Raw genomic sequence first — 17,284 nt, 5'->3', positions numbered from 1 at the left:
ATGAAATCTGCATGCAACTTCCTAAATATTTCAAACATTTAAATAGCATATGATAATTTAGCAGTACAATACATTATACGGCAAGATAATAGAGGAAAATCTCCTGCAGTATATTTACAATTGAAAAGGTAGTTTTGTTATTTATAATTTTTTTTAAAAAAGAGGAATGCACTGCTTACCATTGAAAGTATTACATTCAAAATAAAGATGTTGCTTTGTGACTAAAACAGATATATCCATTCCCCTATCAGAGATTCGCCACCTCTCATAAAAGGTACATTTTTAAAAGAGTTTCAGACTACAAATCGATGGAACCATACACAATATACCTGAAGCTTAAAATATCTCAAGCCTTTTAATAATAAGAATGCAGGTGGGGTGGGAAATGTGCTTTCTTCGTATTAAACTGCTTTAGAAATATTTTTCCCATACAAAATAACAAAAAGAAAAGGGTAGCATATTACATATTATACCCTCTGCAAGGATTAACAGGTGAACAGCTTATATCCAGTTCACTGAAAAACCTTATTTCTGAAATTGTACTGCAGAATGTATCAGGCATCCTACATAGAAAATTTTACCTCAGCTCTTCTTTTGTTCTACAGAAATGGAAGTCTTCTACAACTAGAACTCTTTACAATGGCATAGAAAGTTTCCCAAATGCCAAAGAAGAGATATTATTTTGGAACACCTTTTTAAAACAACAACAACAACGACAAAACAAATTAATGATTCACTGAATGAGCTTATAAAGCCCAGTTTCCAGTAATGGTGATGTATGAACAGCTATTGAATGAAGGTTTTAAAAAACAAAAACAAATGACACCAATTTGTAAATGAAGATTACGTCTCATGACATTTCTCTCTACAAAGAGGGCTTGTATGAAATCTAGTGTGTAAAAGACCCTTATGAAATCTGGCAGCTTTTTCTTTTTTTTCTTTTACAGCTATAAAATGTAAAAAGTGATCCTTGGTAAAAAGTGCTTTATAACAATATAGATTTTGTGTCTTGTCTTGCGAGAAGTCATCTCCCTCCATTGTCCATCTTTTCCTCGTGTCTGCCACAGAATCCCATTTCTTCTGCTAGGTTTCTGCCTTCTTACTCTTCGTAAACTCTGCTGGAACAAAACAAAAAACAAAATAACAGAAACAGAACTTGCTTTTCAGCTGGCTGGATTTAAACAACAAAACAAGCAACCTCGGAGCCACCCAGGAAACTAAACGCCAAAGCACAATACCTGCCAGCATCCCAAAGCCAATGACTGCTACAAAAGGCTGGTTCCCTTTATGTCATGTCCTCCATAGTCTTAAAATACCTGTCAACATCCTCAAGGCAGGTAGGTGCCTATTTAAAATGCCTATCTTTCCAGCCATGTCTTAAAGGAAACCCCTAAGGGAGCTGCCTCTGGTGCCAAAATGTCTTGGGCTGGCCCCAAGTAACATATCACTCTAAACAATCACAGTTTCCCCCAGAGAATTGTGGGAAGTGTAGTTTGTTAAGGATGCTGAGCATCCTTAGCAGACCCCTCTTTCCCTCCCAGGGCAACAATTCCCAGAGTCCCCTGGGAAGAGAGCTTGATTGTAACTCTGTGAAAGGACTAGGGAGTCCCCTAACAATTCTCAGTGCAATTAATTAATTAACTCTCAGTGTAATTGATTAATTTATTAATTACACTCCCCAGGATACTTTGGGGGAAAGCCATGACTGTTTAAAGTGATAAGACGCTGCTTTAAATCTCCAAGGCAAGAGTGAGCCTTTCAACCTTGCCGTGGCGCTTTCCCCAGGCTCTTCCTGCTTCATTCTAGCTCCTCTGCTACTCAAATACGAAATTCCATGGGTGGAGACTTGAATACACACCAGCTGCTTTGTAAGTTACCTTATCACACATCTTCAGGGCACTTCCCTGTGAATCTTAAACAGGAGTTTAAGAGTCAATTACCATGGAACAAGTGTAAAAGTACAACAGCAGCAGTTGACTGGGCACAGGGGCCTGCCTTGTTTATATCAAATTGCTGTAACTTTCAAGCTCCACCAGCGCCCTAAGAGAGGTTATATGACAGGAGAGGCTGTGAATGCCAACAAATAAGGAAACTGTGAGCCTGTTATTCTGCAGATCTTAGCTGGGCTGTTGAATATTGTGCTAGACACAGAAGTGTTGTAAAAAGGAAGTTGATAATAGCCTAAGACTCCAGTCTATACATAGTATACAGTACACCAGAGTTTATTTTTTATACCTAGACTTCTTTGTAGTTTGTTGTTATATAACTAGGGAGAATTGAGTACGGAGTGTTGGACTCCTTCCTGTGTGATTCATTTCAGAGAAATCATTAGGGGGACACATCTTCATCCCTGTAAATTGGGGCAGGGGAAAAAAGTTTACTAGCCCAACAGCCACTTTGCATTGAGGACAGCCTTTGGGGACCACTTGCCAAGAGTGGCTGGGAGGCAGAAGTGGGTGGTGCAATGGAAGTGAGTCACCTAGGGATGTTGGATAATTCCATTGGAAATGGAAATACAATGGTACCTTGGTTTTTTAGCATCTCGGAAGTCGAACATTTCGGCATCCGAACACAAAAAAACCCGGAAGTAACTGCTTCGGTTTTCAAATGCTTTTCGGAAGCTGAATGTGCCACACAGCTTCTGTATTGAGCTTTCCGGACGTAAGTGCTTCTGGAAATGCATGCTTCGGTTTTCGAATGTTTCGGAAGTAGAACGGTCTTCCGGAACGGATTACGTTCGAAAACCGAGGTTCCATTGTAGAAGCAGAGATTGCCACAATTGGCCTGTTTGCCCAAGGTCAGAAATAGAAACTGTGCATATGAGTGGTATCCACTATCTTTCTTAAGTACACAAATGTGTACTTACTTAAATGGTGACTTACTTAAGGCCCCCTAGTGAGTTCATGGCCGGAGTAAAATGCGAACCATGAACTTCCTGACTCTGACTGCAATCTCTCAGACACTTCGATGCACCACTCAACACCACATAAAGCTAAGGATATGAAATCCCAACTGTAGTTTTGCCTTCAGTCAGGCAGAGCTTCTGAATTTAAACTGGTGCAGGCAAGACAGAATATTCAACAAATATGGATTTTCGTCTTTTTTGCCTTCCCATAACAGCAAACTGGAACGATATCAGAGTGCATATTCAGCCACTTGTTTTTGCTGAACAGGTCGTGGAATGATTTTTGAAACTACATGTGCAAATATTTCCTATTTCCTATGCAAGAAAGTCCCACTCTGTTCAATAGAGCTTACTTCTATGTAAGTGCATATAGGGTTGCAGTCTCAAAAAATGAACAACATAAAACTTCTGCTTCTTAAAATTGTTGGAGAGAGGCAATCCAGTTGCTGCATTTATGCAAACTATGACGCAGCACTTGGGATTGGCCTTATTTCTGGGAAAGAGACGTGCAGGCTTTCATTGCATTTATCTTTTTAAAGCCTCTAATACCTAATTAAAAAGTTAATCTGTGAGCTGTGTCCAGCTTCTCCTGGCAAAATCCCCACTGACCTCTATGGCAGTGGGATTGGGTTCCGTGGCTCGCATGTTCAGTGTTTTGTCTGTCCCTTAAGCTTGTATTACAAGGGAGGTTTGCAAGCAATCAGGCTCTTTGTTCTTAATAGTTCATCTGCTTCTGCTGTTTCACCCCAGGGCAGGTGTGCTGAAGTTCAATGAACCCTGATGCTGAAGGAAATCACTATTTACATAAGCTTCTATTCATCCAAGCTATAGGCAGAAGCAAAGGTGCTCCCATGATCAATGTTCTGGCTTTTTAACCTAGGAAAGAGAAGTTTACTTTGTTCTTTCACCATGAGGCTCTTGCGTGAGCTCAGGGTAAGTTGGGCGACAAAGATTTATGAGGAACACTAATATTGCTTTAGCTACTTAAGATTCAGACATTTGCTGCAACAGTGCTCAACCACTGTGCCAACGTAACACCAGAAATTACAGCATCAATCTGGAATTTGGTGGTATAATAAGGCAAATATTCCTGTGAGCATAACTGAGCTTTCCCAAAATCTGATTGCTAATCTTAAAGGGCTGTTATCTGCAGAATGATAAATGAACGGCAGGCAGTTGCATGAGTGAAACAGAGCCAGAGGCTTTCATGTGGCATGATGCATAATAAATACAGCTATATGAGCCACAGTTTCAGTTGCTTTTTGTCTGAAGAAAAATAGGTGAACTCCTTATGGATGGGGCATCTTAACCATCATAAATTGCTTACCACAGATCTTAAACCCAAGACCTACATAATATTAGGGATCTAACCAGTGTACCATCACACTGAGCTCTGCCCAAAACAAAGAATCATGGGGTGGGGAGAGGTCATATATGTGGGAGCCACCCCAGCAATGCATTGGCCAGAACAGGTCATGTGGCATAGCCTGTTCTTTCTAAGAACACCCTTGTTACTCCAGAATAATGGTCAATTCTCCATGAATAGCATCTTTATTATAACATTTGCTTAATGTATAGAGAATAATTTGATTCCTGTAAGGAAAGTGAAATGTCACAAATCTGCAGGTGTTTAATTTCCTATTGCCTTGAGCATTAAAAGGAACAACAATCCACAAAAATCCTACATATGTTTACTCAGAAGTACTCCACATTGAGTTTGGTAGGGCTTACTCAAAAGTTAGGGTTACAGGTAGGTCGAAACAAAATTAAAAAATTCCTTCCAGCAGCACCTTAAAGACCAACTAAGTTTTTTATTTTGGTATGAGCTTTCGTGTGCATGCATACTTCTTCAGATACACTGAAATAGAAGTCCCCAGACACTTATGTAGAGAAAGGGTGGGGAGGGGGTATCACTCAGAAGGGTGGTGGAAATGGGTGATTGACTGACTGATAGCTGTAGACGACTGTAAACGACTGCAAATGGTCTTGCATGAAAAAGCAAGGGTTGAGATGGCTGAAGATCGCTTTATCATGTATAATGAGATAAGAATCCAACGTCTCTGTTCAAACCAGGTCTCTCCATGGTTTTAAGCTTGGTGATAAGTTAAGGGGTTATAGGAAAAGTTAGGGGTATAGGATAAAGGTAAAGGTAAAGGGACCCCTGACCATTAGGTCCAGTTGTGACCAACTCTGGGGTTGCGCGCTCATCTCACATTATTGGCCGAGGGAGCCGGCGTATAGCTTCCAGGTCATGTGGCCAGCATGACAAAGCCGCTTCTGGCAAACCAGAGCAGCACATGGAAACGCCGTTTACCTATTTATCTACTTGCATTTTGATGTGCTTTCGAACTGCTAGGTTGGCAGGAGCTGGGACCAAGCAACGGGAGCTCACCCCGTCACAGGGATTCGAACCGCCAACCTTCTGATCAGCAAGCCCTAGGCTCAGTGGTTTAACCACAGCGCCACCTGGGTCCCTCGGGGGGTATAGGATAGCAGCCTTTAAAATATTTTCATTCAAAAACTTTAGGAGAGTAGGTGGAAGCAGTCGTTAAGGACCCTTTTCAGAGTACAATGTTTAACTAGCATTCAACTGGGGTCCATTGTCTGATCTTTATCTACTGTATTCACCATATTAGCATCGCTAATATGCAAGCAGGACTTAGCACAAAGCACATCTTCAGTGCTACAGCTCAGTACTGGAAGCTGCAAAGTAATATGAAAAGAATTCACCTGAGCATAAACAAAGTGCTTTTTTTCAGTCCACTGGTCTGTGAATGCACTTCAAGGGATAGGGAGCAGGAATGGTGAGTCTGGGTTCTTGCAAATGAGGTTGGACTCCAACTCGCATCAGCCTCAAGCATTGGTCAATTAAATTTTACCCATTTGGAATGAATAGACTTAACTTAATCATGCTCGTTACTTTCAGGGGATCTACTCTGAGCAAAGCCTAGCTGAATACCACCCATTGCTTCCGCTTTACATTTACAGGTTTGTTGTGTAGTTATATGACTTGTTTCAGCATTCCGATGTAGTTAAACGAGACAGCAAACATGAGCCTTTAGACGGTGGGTGAAAACAGCCAAGCAGTTTTGCTGATGTGGGGGTTACAGTGTTAGCCATTTCTGATCAGACTATGCAACTTCTTTTGCGTGTGTGTGTGTGTGTGTGTAAAATACAGTGACCTGTCAAATAAAGAATTAATGTGATTGGTCTGACAACCCAGAGGAATCCAGAAATTAAGAATTAAGCCCTTGGCCTCAGGCAGCCCTCTTCTCACCAGACATCCTCAGTTGTGTGACATCTGGATGTCTAGGCAGGTTTACATCTGACGTGCCTTGCTCTTTACAAGCCGAAGGCAGATTCTTAGCATTATTTAAACATAAGATCTTGAGTATTTTATTTCCTCTGTGGTAGCCTTTAGAAAGTAAACAAGAGGAAATGAGGTTACATAATAGTTGACATTTAGCAGTGCAAACTATTTTCTCTCCGGCTTCCCAAGTACTACCGCAAGAGCACTGGCAGACAGTCAGGCAAAACTATCAGCATGACTGAGGAAGGGACAAAATATAAAATTAAAAAATAACAAGGCTCTCTAGGCAGCAAGTCCTATTGGATTCGATGGCACTTACTTCTGAGTAAACACCTTCATTTCACAGACAGGCTAAATTACTGTCCCAGGATTTGAGTCAGTACCTGCCAAGGCCTTCACGCCAGCCTTGTTTGTCTTGACCTGGTTCTTGAATGTCACCCAGACAGCTCAGAATGCTGTAGAGTACATGAAGTGTGTCCCACTGTATGTTCACAACAACCCTGTGAGGTAGTTTGGTTCAGAGAGTGTGATAGGCCCATGACTGCCCAGTGAGCTTCATGGCTGAGTGTGGATTTGAACTCAAGTTATGCCAGCCACTCTCAAACTCTTTAACCACTATGCCACACTGTCTTTCTCAAAAACTAACTGTGCTCAAAAATAGCTGCAGCTGCTGCATTTACTCATATTCATACTATGCATTTAACAGCTGCACAGTGACAATACAATTCAAGAGAATGACACCTGTCATAAAGGTATTCACAATAAAATCAAAAGAGCCAAGGATTTGGGGAAATGAGGCAAAAAAAGGAAGAGGAAGTACTGTAGTAGAAATAGTTCCAGTTTGTGGATTGATTTCTGCTACTACTTTGGCTTAGAATGGTTGTTGGATCTGGTTGTTTGGTACTTAAGCCGGCTTGGATTTGTGCTTAAGCCCTTGTGTCCAAATTGTGAAATAAAAATGGAACTGTCAGCTGAAATGTTAGATGTTTTTTTGAAACCTGGGATTTAACTTGACAGCTCAACACTTTCCCTTTAAATTACATTGATACCACACTTCCGATATGAAAGCCAGCAGCGATGTCACACTTGTCACTGTGATTATGGATCAAGTGTTCATGTTAGACAGAGACATCTTTCCCCGGAATAAACACATGTACTTAATAACCCAAGATACCTCTTCTTCATAGGGACAGGAGGCTGTCTTGTGCTCTGGACACGAGTGATACCCACCTCTCTTTCTCTTTCCATATTGTGTACCACTTAAGTAATCTTTTGGTACTCGGGAGTTTGGGATGCAAGCAGTACTGGTGGCCGCCTCGGAATCGGGATTTCATTGTGACTCTGAAAGGAAAGACAAGTTGTGAATATGGAGCAGCCGTAATAATGTTAACAAACATGGATTCTTAACAGAACGATAGCTAGCAGTCTAATCCTAAGATGATTGGATGTTTAATTGTGAAATGAAGAAGAAGAAGAAGAAGAAGAAGAAGAAGAAGAAGAAGAAGAAGAAGAAGAAGAAGAAGAAGAAGAGGAGGAGTTTGGATTTGATATCCCACTGTATCACTACCCGAAGGAGTCTCAAAGCGTCTCACAATCTCCTTTCCCCTTCTCCCCCACAACAGACACCCTGTGAGGTGAGTGGGGCTGAGAAACTTCAGAGAAGTGTGACTAGCCCAAGGTCACCCAGCAGCTGCATGTGGAGGAGCGGAGACGCGAACCCGGTTCCCCAGATTACAAGTCTACCGCTCTTAACCACTACACCACACTGGCTCTCGTGATGTCATGGAATGTTTATGCACATTCCAACTATGAATAAAGGTAAAGGAAGGTAAAAGACCCCTGACAGTTAAGTCCAGTCGTAAACAACTCTGGGGTCGCGGCGCTCATCTCGCTTTACTGGCCGAGGTAGCCCACGTTTGTCTGCAGACAGTTTTTCCGGGTCATGTGGCCAGCATGACTAAGCAGCTTCTGGCGGAACCAGAGCAGCGCATGGAAATGCCGTTTACCTTCCCGCCAGAGTGGTACCTATTTATCTACTTGCACTTTGACATGCTTTTGAACTGATAGGTTGGCAGGAGCAGGGACCGAGCAATGGGAGCTCACCCCGTCACGGGGATTCGAACCGCCGACCTTCCGATCGGCAAGCCCTAGGCTCAGTGGTTTAGACCATTTGGAAGCCCATGCATTGCAAACAGATTGACAGCACCCATCACCTGCTGGAGGGGAGAAAGGCAAGACTGGATACAGCCTTCTTCCTGCCAGAATGGCAAGCAGCTGACTAGACCAACTATTTGTTGCCTGGGGAATGTACAAGAATAGGACTCCATCAAGCATGCATGGGTCATCAATGGCACAACTCCAGGTGGCTAAATGGATTATTTTTCACTCTTAGTGGATTGAGGTAACCATGTGCTGCTTGGAAGCAGCTGCTGGGGCTAGCAAAGTGAATCTTCAGATTTGATCTCTGGGGATCTAGTGAGCCTTTTTGGTGCCACAGCTGCCAGAAGATTCTCAGGGTTGCCACACCCTCTTGGGGTAGCCACTTGTGCATGCATGGCCTAAGAAGAGAACTTGCATCACCATGAAAGAGGACCCCAACCTGCGTAAAATTTGCACATGGTAATTTGTATGTATGGGTGCAAATAACCACTATATTCCAAAGAACCCCCAAATCTATGAATTGCACAGTTGGAAGGGACCACAAGGATCACCTAGTCCAACCCTCTTCAATGGAGGAATCTTTTTTGCACAACGTGGGACTCGCACCCATGACTCTGAGATTAAGAGTCTTATGCTCTACCAACTGAGCTATCTCAGGTGACAAAATAGCTCACCATAGTAGGGGAGACACCAGGGGATGTGTGTGCTCAGTCTGCTGACCAGGTGGTCATTGTCAAGGTTTATAGACTACTTCAAGGCTCCTGCTCCCCCTTTTAATGTGGTTTCTTATTTTTAAATGAACTTCAGATAGACAGGCCTTCAAAACAGAGGACTGCCCGGTGACACATGGCCACCCTATATCCATACAGGCAGCCCATTAATTTCACCGGATTTGGCAAAGCTATGAAGCTTTCGATGTCATGTTTAGTCTTTGCCTGGCCAACAATAAATTTTTCTTGCATCAGCCAGACATTAGCTCTCTTCCTCTACTTCACAGTATAATGACTTTCCTTCCAGTCTGTTCAGACCCCAGGGTACTGTGTCCCCAGCTTTTCAGCTTTTCTTTCTTGTCTACAGCTTCATAAGGTTCAGCTTTCCGACACAGTTTTACTATTATTTAGTCAGCTAAATAATTATCCCAGTTTCCTATTTTCAGACCTGATTAGCAACAGCTTTTATATCTACTGCTCCAGGATCTCATATATATCTAGATATATATTTTCCAGCTGTACTCCTTAAAATTCCTTACCTGAGACGGAATGTGGAATATCTTAATGGCAAAGCCATGCAAACAAGCAATGACAGACAGAACACAATGTTCTGACTACGTAAAGTCTGATGCATTTTTAAAAAAGGATTCTAATCGCTTTTGGGTTGTTGTTTTTTATTACCACAACGACTCCAGAAAAATCTAGCAGTTGTTAACAAATCTGTTGTTGTTTCTTTGAAAAGAATGGGATTCCAGTCAAAATGAAGAAAATGATCGTGTCAAGATGGTTTCTTCATGAAAAGTTTGTTTCTGAAATACTGCAGTAATTCTACATGCAGAAATGTGGGAGGAGATCATTAGGAAAGGTTGCCACACATTTCTTTCTTTCTTTCTTTCTTTCTTTCTTTCTTTCTTTCTTTCTTTCTTTCTTTCTTTCTACTAATAATGATAATAACAACAACTACATTTATGTAACATTTAAGAGGTGGCTCTTGCAGCAGTTTGCAAATTTAGTCAAAACTCACACTCCATGCTGCAACAAAGTGCAACCAAACCCACAAAAACGTTCCTATTTCTGTCTTTTCTACACTAATTTCCTCCAGAGCAGCATTGCAGTTTCAAACATTTAAAAGAAAAGAAGGGAGAAAGGGAAAGGAGGAGGAGATATACTGAGAGGAAACCAACTTTTAGGACTGTGAAAATGTATCTGCAACGTCGGCTGTTTTTTGAAAAAGAGATGGGAGAGTTTTGCGCTCCGGACCTTGATTCATATCTAGAGCTCCACTCCCAAGCGGGCTTAACGGTGTGCGTTTTCTTGATGATTTTTCAGGGAGAGTGTAAAGTTTCTCTAACGGGCACTTCATTTATGTTTGTACCTCACGGCTTCTGCCTTTTCATTTGGCTGCCAAATCTGGCTGAGCTTCTAAAGGTCTGGAGAACACGTCTCTCCCATACCCATCCTGGAGAAGCTTGTTATTGTTTTTTTCCTTGACGGCCTTTCAGCGTCCTTCTACTGCTGGCATCTTGTTTGTGAGAGCATACTGCTGTTTGGTTTTCCCATCAGGCAGGCAAACTCCGAGGCCCAGACTCCAGTCCTTGGCAGCCAAGGCTTGGGCAGGAAAGCCTCTCGCACTGCTTTTGTTATGCTGATGCACGTTTCTGAACTCTTTGTCAGCCCTGGGTTACTGATGTAATGGAGACATAACTGTGTATGCGAGCCGACTGGGAAACTGCTACCTCCGCACCTTATGGGAGTTTGCTAATTTGTAAGGACCTGTCAGGAAAGGAGGTCACTGGCACATCGGTCCACATGGGGGGAGGGTGGAACACTCATTTCCTGGTGTTCACATAGAAACTCTGGCTCATATTTTTGGACGGAGGAAATAGAGAGCAAAAAGGGAGGGGTGGCCTTCTTCCTTGGCGACGGAGTGAACGGTCTGGGCTGCTATTCCAGTACACAAGGTAGGAAGAAAATTCTGCATCCCCACCTTCCTCTTGGCTGGCTCAGCCACTCCTTTTTCGGGCCCAGTTTTTCCCACTAAGCTACAAATACCAGCCATGCCAATGAATTACTGTCCTGAACTAGCCAGTTCTTCCTGGGAGTTTCTGAAGGCAATTTTCTCTCACCATCCGAGAACCACCTGAGTCTCGATCACATGCCCCCCCCCACCAGACTATGCATGAGACAAAGGAAGCTCAGAAATTCAGTTTTCTGCTGTCCAGCCTCCAACACTCATTGGCCATGGACTTCTAAATTGCAACCACTGCTATGCTGCCACTTTGAATGTGATGTAGCTGCATATATTGGCACCATCCTATGTTTCTATATATACAGGGGTGATTCCGAATTTCCATCAGCTCCAGCTGACATGGTCCAACAACATGCAATCTATCATCACACTCAGCAAGTAGAGCGTGAGACTCTTAATCTCCCTGTAATGCAGCAAAAGATTCCTGCATTACAAGGGGTGCACCAGATGACCCTTGCGGTCCCTTCCAACTCTACAATTCTATGTTTCTATGATCATCTGGAGGTCAGTGTTCAAGGATGATGGAAATCATAGTCCAACACTATAATCCAACACTATGTAGAGCACAGAACATTTGTTATACGGAATGCTATTTCCAGAGGCAGTATACCCTGAGTACCAAATCTTAGGGGAAAATAGTAGTGAACAAAAAAGGAACATACAGTATTCGCTTTTTATGTACTTGTGGAATATTCTTCCTACTAGGTAAAACCACCTGTTCATCTCACTGTCTTCTTTCCCCCCTTATGGAAATATATTTGTTTGTTCAGAGGACATTTCTTGACTGCTTGTTTTACTAACTCTGCTGCTGCAGCAATGATACTTTTAATCCAGGCTGAATGTTGATTGCATGGTTGACGTAACTGGTGGCATTTTGTGTTATAATTGTGCTGTTATGATGCTTTCTGTATTTTAATATTTTTAATTGTGCATTTTGCAGAAAATGTGCCTTGTACTATTTTAAAGAGACAAGGGTTTGCTGTTGAATCCTGAAACTCTGAATCCACCTGAGTTCAGCTCTTGCAGAATCCTAGTGTATTACGACAAACCTGTTAAACTAGGCTAGGCTGAGCTAGGGAGTCATGGAGAAAAGTGCCGGACTCCAGATCGCAGTGGAGAGAAAGTTCACGGAAATAAAACCTTTTATTGTGAGTTAGGAAATTTTCCCATTGGCGTTTCCCCCTGGATTCTGAATTATCTGAAATTGCTTGCAGAGCAGTACTGATACAATAGCAACCCCCGTCTTTCTGTTTTTGATTTCTGGATTCTGTTTAGAATTCTGCACACGTATGGTTTGACTCGTTTTTCAGGTTGTATCTCCCCTTACTGGTTAGCAATCTGCAGAAGCACACATATGTGCATTTTTTTTTAAAAAAAACAGCAAAAAATGAATCTTTATGTTATTGTACAAATACACAAAAGGGGGAGGCACAGACTTTAAACTATGACAAATTGTGCATGTGCCAATTCCTAAAATTAATTTCAGAATTATCAACGATAAACTGGGCAGTATGCAAGGCAGAGCCAACCTGTTAAAATGAATGGGCGAAATGGAAGAAGGGGGCGCCTGCTGATCTCTGTTAGCAGCCAGTCGTGCTGAAGGCAGGGCATCTGAAGAGAAGAGCAATGCCAAAAGCACAAGCCAGGCAGTTCCAAATAACCAGAATATGGGGGCAGGGGGAACCTTCTTCCTAAACTATATGAGTATAGTTGTTTGGGTCATTCCAATGCTGTGGAATGTCAGTATGAGGATTAACTCACTTATTTCTTATAAGGAGATTTACCTAGTCACTGTGACAGCATTTCAGAAGTCCGTCCCATATAATGTATTTTGGGATTATGAAAGTGGAAATTATTATTATTTAGAAATATCAAGATGGGTGTCAAATCAGTGTCTTGGCCATTATGAGTTGCATCCAATCATGCAAGCCGTAGGATTCTCACACGATCTACCTTTCTCTTCCCTTCACCCCCTTTCTCTGTACCCCCTGAAAAGCCTCTGCATCTGAACAGTGTGGGCTGTGTCTTATGGGGCTGCAATGAGAGTGGGGATAATCTGGAATCAGGCAAAAGAAGCCTTGATCAGTAAGGAAAGTGTAGTGAAATGTGCTTTGATGGTTCCTACTGGGAATGTGCTAATCAGCATAATTGTAAGAAAGCTTTGCCCTGTTCAAAATATTCCCAATGTAATCAGGGAATACAACGTAGTTACAAGCAAACGCCTCTTTTAGGCTTTACCCAACATAAGTAAAAGTAGCTGCAGGGAGAGGGGTCAGTGGAGAATGGAGTAAAAGGAAAGCTCTAAAAAGTCCCTCTACCCAACGTCCAAAAAATGAATAATAGAACACCATGAAATGTATAACTCTGCCCTGTGAAAAAAATAATCAGATGAGTTTTGGCAATTTACTTGGTAGGCTCAGTTTGATCCAAAGAAAAGCTATTTGTGCTTCCCACTAGAAAAGCAGATCATGATGTATAGGCATGTTTGGAGGCTTTAAGAAAGTTACTATAAAATAGAAGAACATTGCTTTGCCTACAGAGCTTTGCGTTAAACTGCTGATCACTGGCTAATATGCTTTGCTCCCAATACTTTATGAGAACCACTGTAATTGAAACATCCATTGCCAGGGTTTTGATTCAAACCAGCTCATCCAAGTGTAGTATGGTTTGCTTTTAGCACATGGTTCACACAACTATCCGCCTATCAGAAGGTGTTTTCCATTTTCTTGGGCACCTGAGCATTTCTGTCACTGCAACAGAAAGCAATGGACACCAGCTGCTTCCAGTGTGGAAATAAGTGGTCTATACTGTGGCCACACCCATTGACCTTAAGCCAAGGAGTGCAAAGATGCTATTTCTGGTCATGTTCTTTCATACCAACCATGTTCCAACCCCTGAAAACCATATAACCTTTCTCATTTCTAGGAGCATTCCATTCAGTGGCAGCTGGAGCAAAGCTAAAAATCAAAATCGGATGGGTAGACTGGAGGCCTTAATCTGCTGTCCGTAAAGTGAGTAGATACAGGTCATTAAGTTGGGATTTGTTCCCAGTCACGTTGACTGGTTCTTAACCTCTAGGTGTGTCCCAATCCACAATTAGACACCAGTTGTTTAGCATTGCATTCATGAGTTAGTCAGCAGGTTCCCAGAACCTTTCAGTGGAGCGGCCCTGTTCCAGACAACAACAGAGATGTTGTGAGTCATGGAAATGGCTATTTTCCCTTTCCATGTGCCCACCTCATTCCCCCCCCCCACATTAGATTTACCATTTGGAAGGGAACGAGCTTATTTCTGGCAACCTTGCTATGGCTGAGAGGGCTGCCGTGCATAAGCAGGGCTGGGTTGTGTTTCTAGCAGCAGCTGACGCAAACACGACCCAGTTGTGATGCAACACAGCCTTCTCTCTCTCTTTCTAAGTAGGGAACAAGTTGGTTACCACTTGTTATGTAACTAGTTCCAAAGGCAGCATCCTGAGGAGGAATTCTAATTGTTTTATTTCATAATGTTGGCTTGGCCCCGTTCTGACAAATGACACGGCAGTGTGAAAACAAACAAACAAAAGTTTCAGACTTTTAATTTGGCATGCCTCACAAGAAATGCCGAAGCAGAAATGATCTCATTCAAAGTCGTGCAAGTTGAAACAGGTCCCCAAAGATAGAGAGGTCATGTTTATATTTGAGGCTGAGCACTTTGATTTATTGATACCGGTTACTCCAAGCAAACGAAGAGGTGTTCCACATGTACAAACCCTATATTTATGTGGAAGTTAAATTCCACGGAGTGTGATGGGATTTATGGCAACCTTATGGTGCAATCCTGAACTCAATTGCTTTAAGCCCACTGGAGAGAATGGGACGAAGGTTGCGATCCTATATGCATTTTTCTGGAAGTAAGTCCCATTGACCTCAGTGGGGCTTACTTCCGAGTAATGTATAGGATTATACTGTCAAGCACTTGTACAATATTGCAGCCTTCTACTGCACAGCAGATATTTGGCTTCCTTGCTTCCACAAAAATAAGAGAGAGCTCAATGAAATAAAGATAAATAAACAAAGAATATATATATATATATATATATATATATATATATATATATATATATATATATGGCACCTAATGTTGCTCAGGACATTTATAGGCATTTTAATATTACCCTCATAAGCCTTGTCTTCTTTTCTAGCAATTTACAATTAAGCAGATTTACTATATCAGGGACAGATGGAACATTTTCATAACAGTTACCAATTGTGCTGCGTTTAACATGTTACCATACTGTCATAGGCATTTTCTCTCTCTTTAAAATATTAAAAATGCAGAAAAACAATCTGATTGATAAAAACATATTTATTTTGATAATACCCCTTTTTTATATATATAAAAAGTTGTGACTTACATGATCATTCTTTCCTTGCAGTATGGATACTTTGGCTTCTCTTCCAGCTTTTGTATATCACTGAATCTGATCTTGGGGCCCTTTCTTGCGCATCTGCATTTTGATCCTAGAAGAAAAAGTATTTATCCATTTGTGTATATAAAAATTCATTTCATATTATACATGCCCTTATCACTGCTCCCAAATTCTCTTTAATTTACGAGCTATTTAAACATATACATTATAGGAAAAAGTTCATCTTTCTACAGTTTAATATGAAAGAGGACATTACTGTATTATTTATCTAGGCTACTTGTTCCTAAGTAACATATTGCAAAAAACAAAAGTTTTTCACTGAGCAAGATCTTAAGATCGCAATCCTGTATATGGTTAAGTGAATTCCATTGAAGTTAGTAGCCTACCCAACCAATTTATGTAAGTAAGAGCCACTAAGTTCACTAGGACGAATTCCCAAGTAAGTGTGCACAGGACTGCAATCTTTTATATTTGAAGCCATGTGGCTTTTAAAAGTGCACCTGCTGTGATCAAACTTTGTAAAAAATTTGCACATTAAGAAAAATAAACAGTCAAGTCACACTATTCAGATGATGGTCAAATATAACTTTTGCTATTGATTGCTTCTTCTTTTATAAAATTGGAAAAGGAATATAAAGACTTCTGAATTCTTTCGGAATTGTTTGATATACAAATTGCCAAAGCAGCATCTGAGCTGGGCAAAAACCAGCCCTTCAAATTAAAGGGTGGCCAATTCAAAACCATTCCCAAGAGCATGGGACCCGTACTTAATGGGTTGCAGAGTTTGGCTGAAACTGTCCCGGTCAAAGTTCTAGTTACTGTCTCCATTGTGCATTAATGTGTGTGAACTCACCATTCCAAAGGAGTCCACACAAATTAAATGCAAGGGGGAATATTTCCTGTGATACGCACTTCAGCTCAGCTAACTTTGGGGAGAAGCTGAGGTTTCCAGTTTTCTGGTGTTCTTGCTATACAAATCTATAGCTTAAAATATATTTGCTCTGGGATTTTTTTTTAAAGTTCAGGTGTCAGTTGCTTCTAAGTACATTTCAAAACTATTTCAACAAGCGGTAAAAGTGAAATGTGTGCGAGAGAGAGAAAGAGAGAGAGAGAGAGAGAAAGAAAGAAAGAAAGAAAGAAAGAAAGAAAGAAAGAAAGAAAGAAAGAAAGAAAGAAAGAGAAGGAATGAGGGAGAGGTGCTGAAATGCATGGTAAGTGAAGAACCTGTAACTTACCTTCCACGCTGGTAAAGCAGATTACAATGAACAGTAAGAGGAAAACTGCTGTCAAGGGCTTCATGATAAGAAGACCTCAAGGAGCCTAAAGGTCTGCTCTCTTAGATTTCACTTGGATAACTGCTGTCTTTCCTTTGGCTCTTTGATCAGACGCACTGGTCAGACTGAGACTTGGTGTTGCCACAGTATAGATTGCAATGTGAATGAATGCCTAGGATCTGCTCTCTCCTGTTTGCTGCTGCTGCTGCTATTGCAGCCCTGCCGGTTTCAGCTGCTGTCTGTCTGCGCGCTGCCGCTTCCCTCCTCTTTTAAAACAGCTCCCGCTGCCCTTTCCTCAAACTCATTAATATGCAGAGAGACTAAATTACTTTCAGCAATTTCGCAACCTAAAAAAAGGGGGGAGGGACTTACAGGGAACGAAAATAACTGATTCTGCTGAAGGCACGGAGTATTTTAGAGGATAACATACACTGCAGAGAAGGAGAAGATGAGGAGGAGGGGATTGAGAAAGAGATGGCTTTTAACTC

The 17,284-nt window shown here is 41.6% G+C and overlaps 1 protein-coding gene across 2 annotated transcripts; it reads right to left on the bottom strand.

Annotated features, from left to right (window-relative positions):
- Nucleotides 1-702: 702 nt before the first annotated feature.
- On the bottom strand, nt 703-17,074 carry CXCL14 (C-X-C motif chemokine ligand 14). Of its 2 annotated transcripts, none has more exons than XM_035105484.2 (4): nt 16,758-17,074; nt 15,508-15,613; nt 7,446-7,556; nt 703-1,118 (listed from the first exon to the last, which is right to left on the bottom strand). In XM_035105484.2, exons 1-4 carry the CDS (start codon nt 16,819-16,821, stop codon nt 1,100-1,102), a joined length of 300 nt encoding a protein of 99 aa, XP_034961375.1. In that variant the 5' UTR covers nt 16,822-17,074; the 3' UTR covers nt 703-1,099. The 2 variants fall into 2 exon arrangements, with proteins under 2 accessions (XP_034961375.1, XP_034961376.1); XM_035105485.2 differs by having other exon boundaries at nt 703-1,115; nt 16,758-17,066.
- Nucleotides 17,075-17,284: the final 210 nt, after the last annotated feature.

The sequence above is a fragment of the Zootoca vivipara genome, chromosome 2 (genome assembly GCF_963506605.1).
Source record: "Zootoca vivipara chromosome 2, rZooViv1.1, whole genome shotgun sequence".
NCBI lineage: Eukaryota > Metazoa > Chordata > Lepidosauria > Squamata > Lacertidae > Zootoca > Zootoca vivipara.
The sequence above is the reverse complement of the archived record's forward strand: the minus strand, read 5'-3'. Positions and strand labels throughout refer to the sequence as shown.

Bases quoted from the DNA above. Each gene is read 5' to 3' on its own strand.
- CXCL14 (XM_035105484.2), bottom strand. From the start codon at position 16,821: ATGAAGCCCTTGACAGCAGTTTTCCTCTTACTGTTCATTGTAATCTGC. The intron at 15,614-16,757 runs GTAAGTTACAGG...TTTTTCTTCTAG, and splicing joins CTGCTTTACCAGCGTGGAAG to GATCAAAATGCAGATGCGCA. The intron at 7,557-15,507 runs GTAAGTCACAAC...CTTTCCTTTCAG, and splicing joins TGCAAGGAAAGAATGATCAT to AGTCACAATGAAATCCCGAT.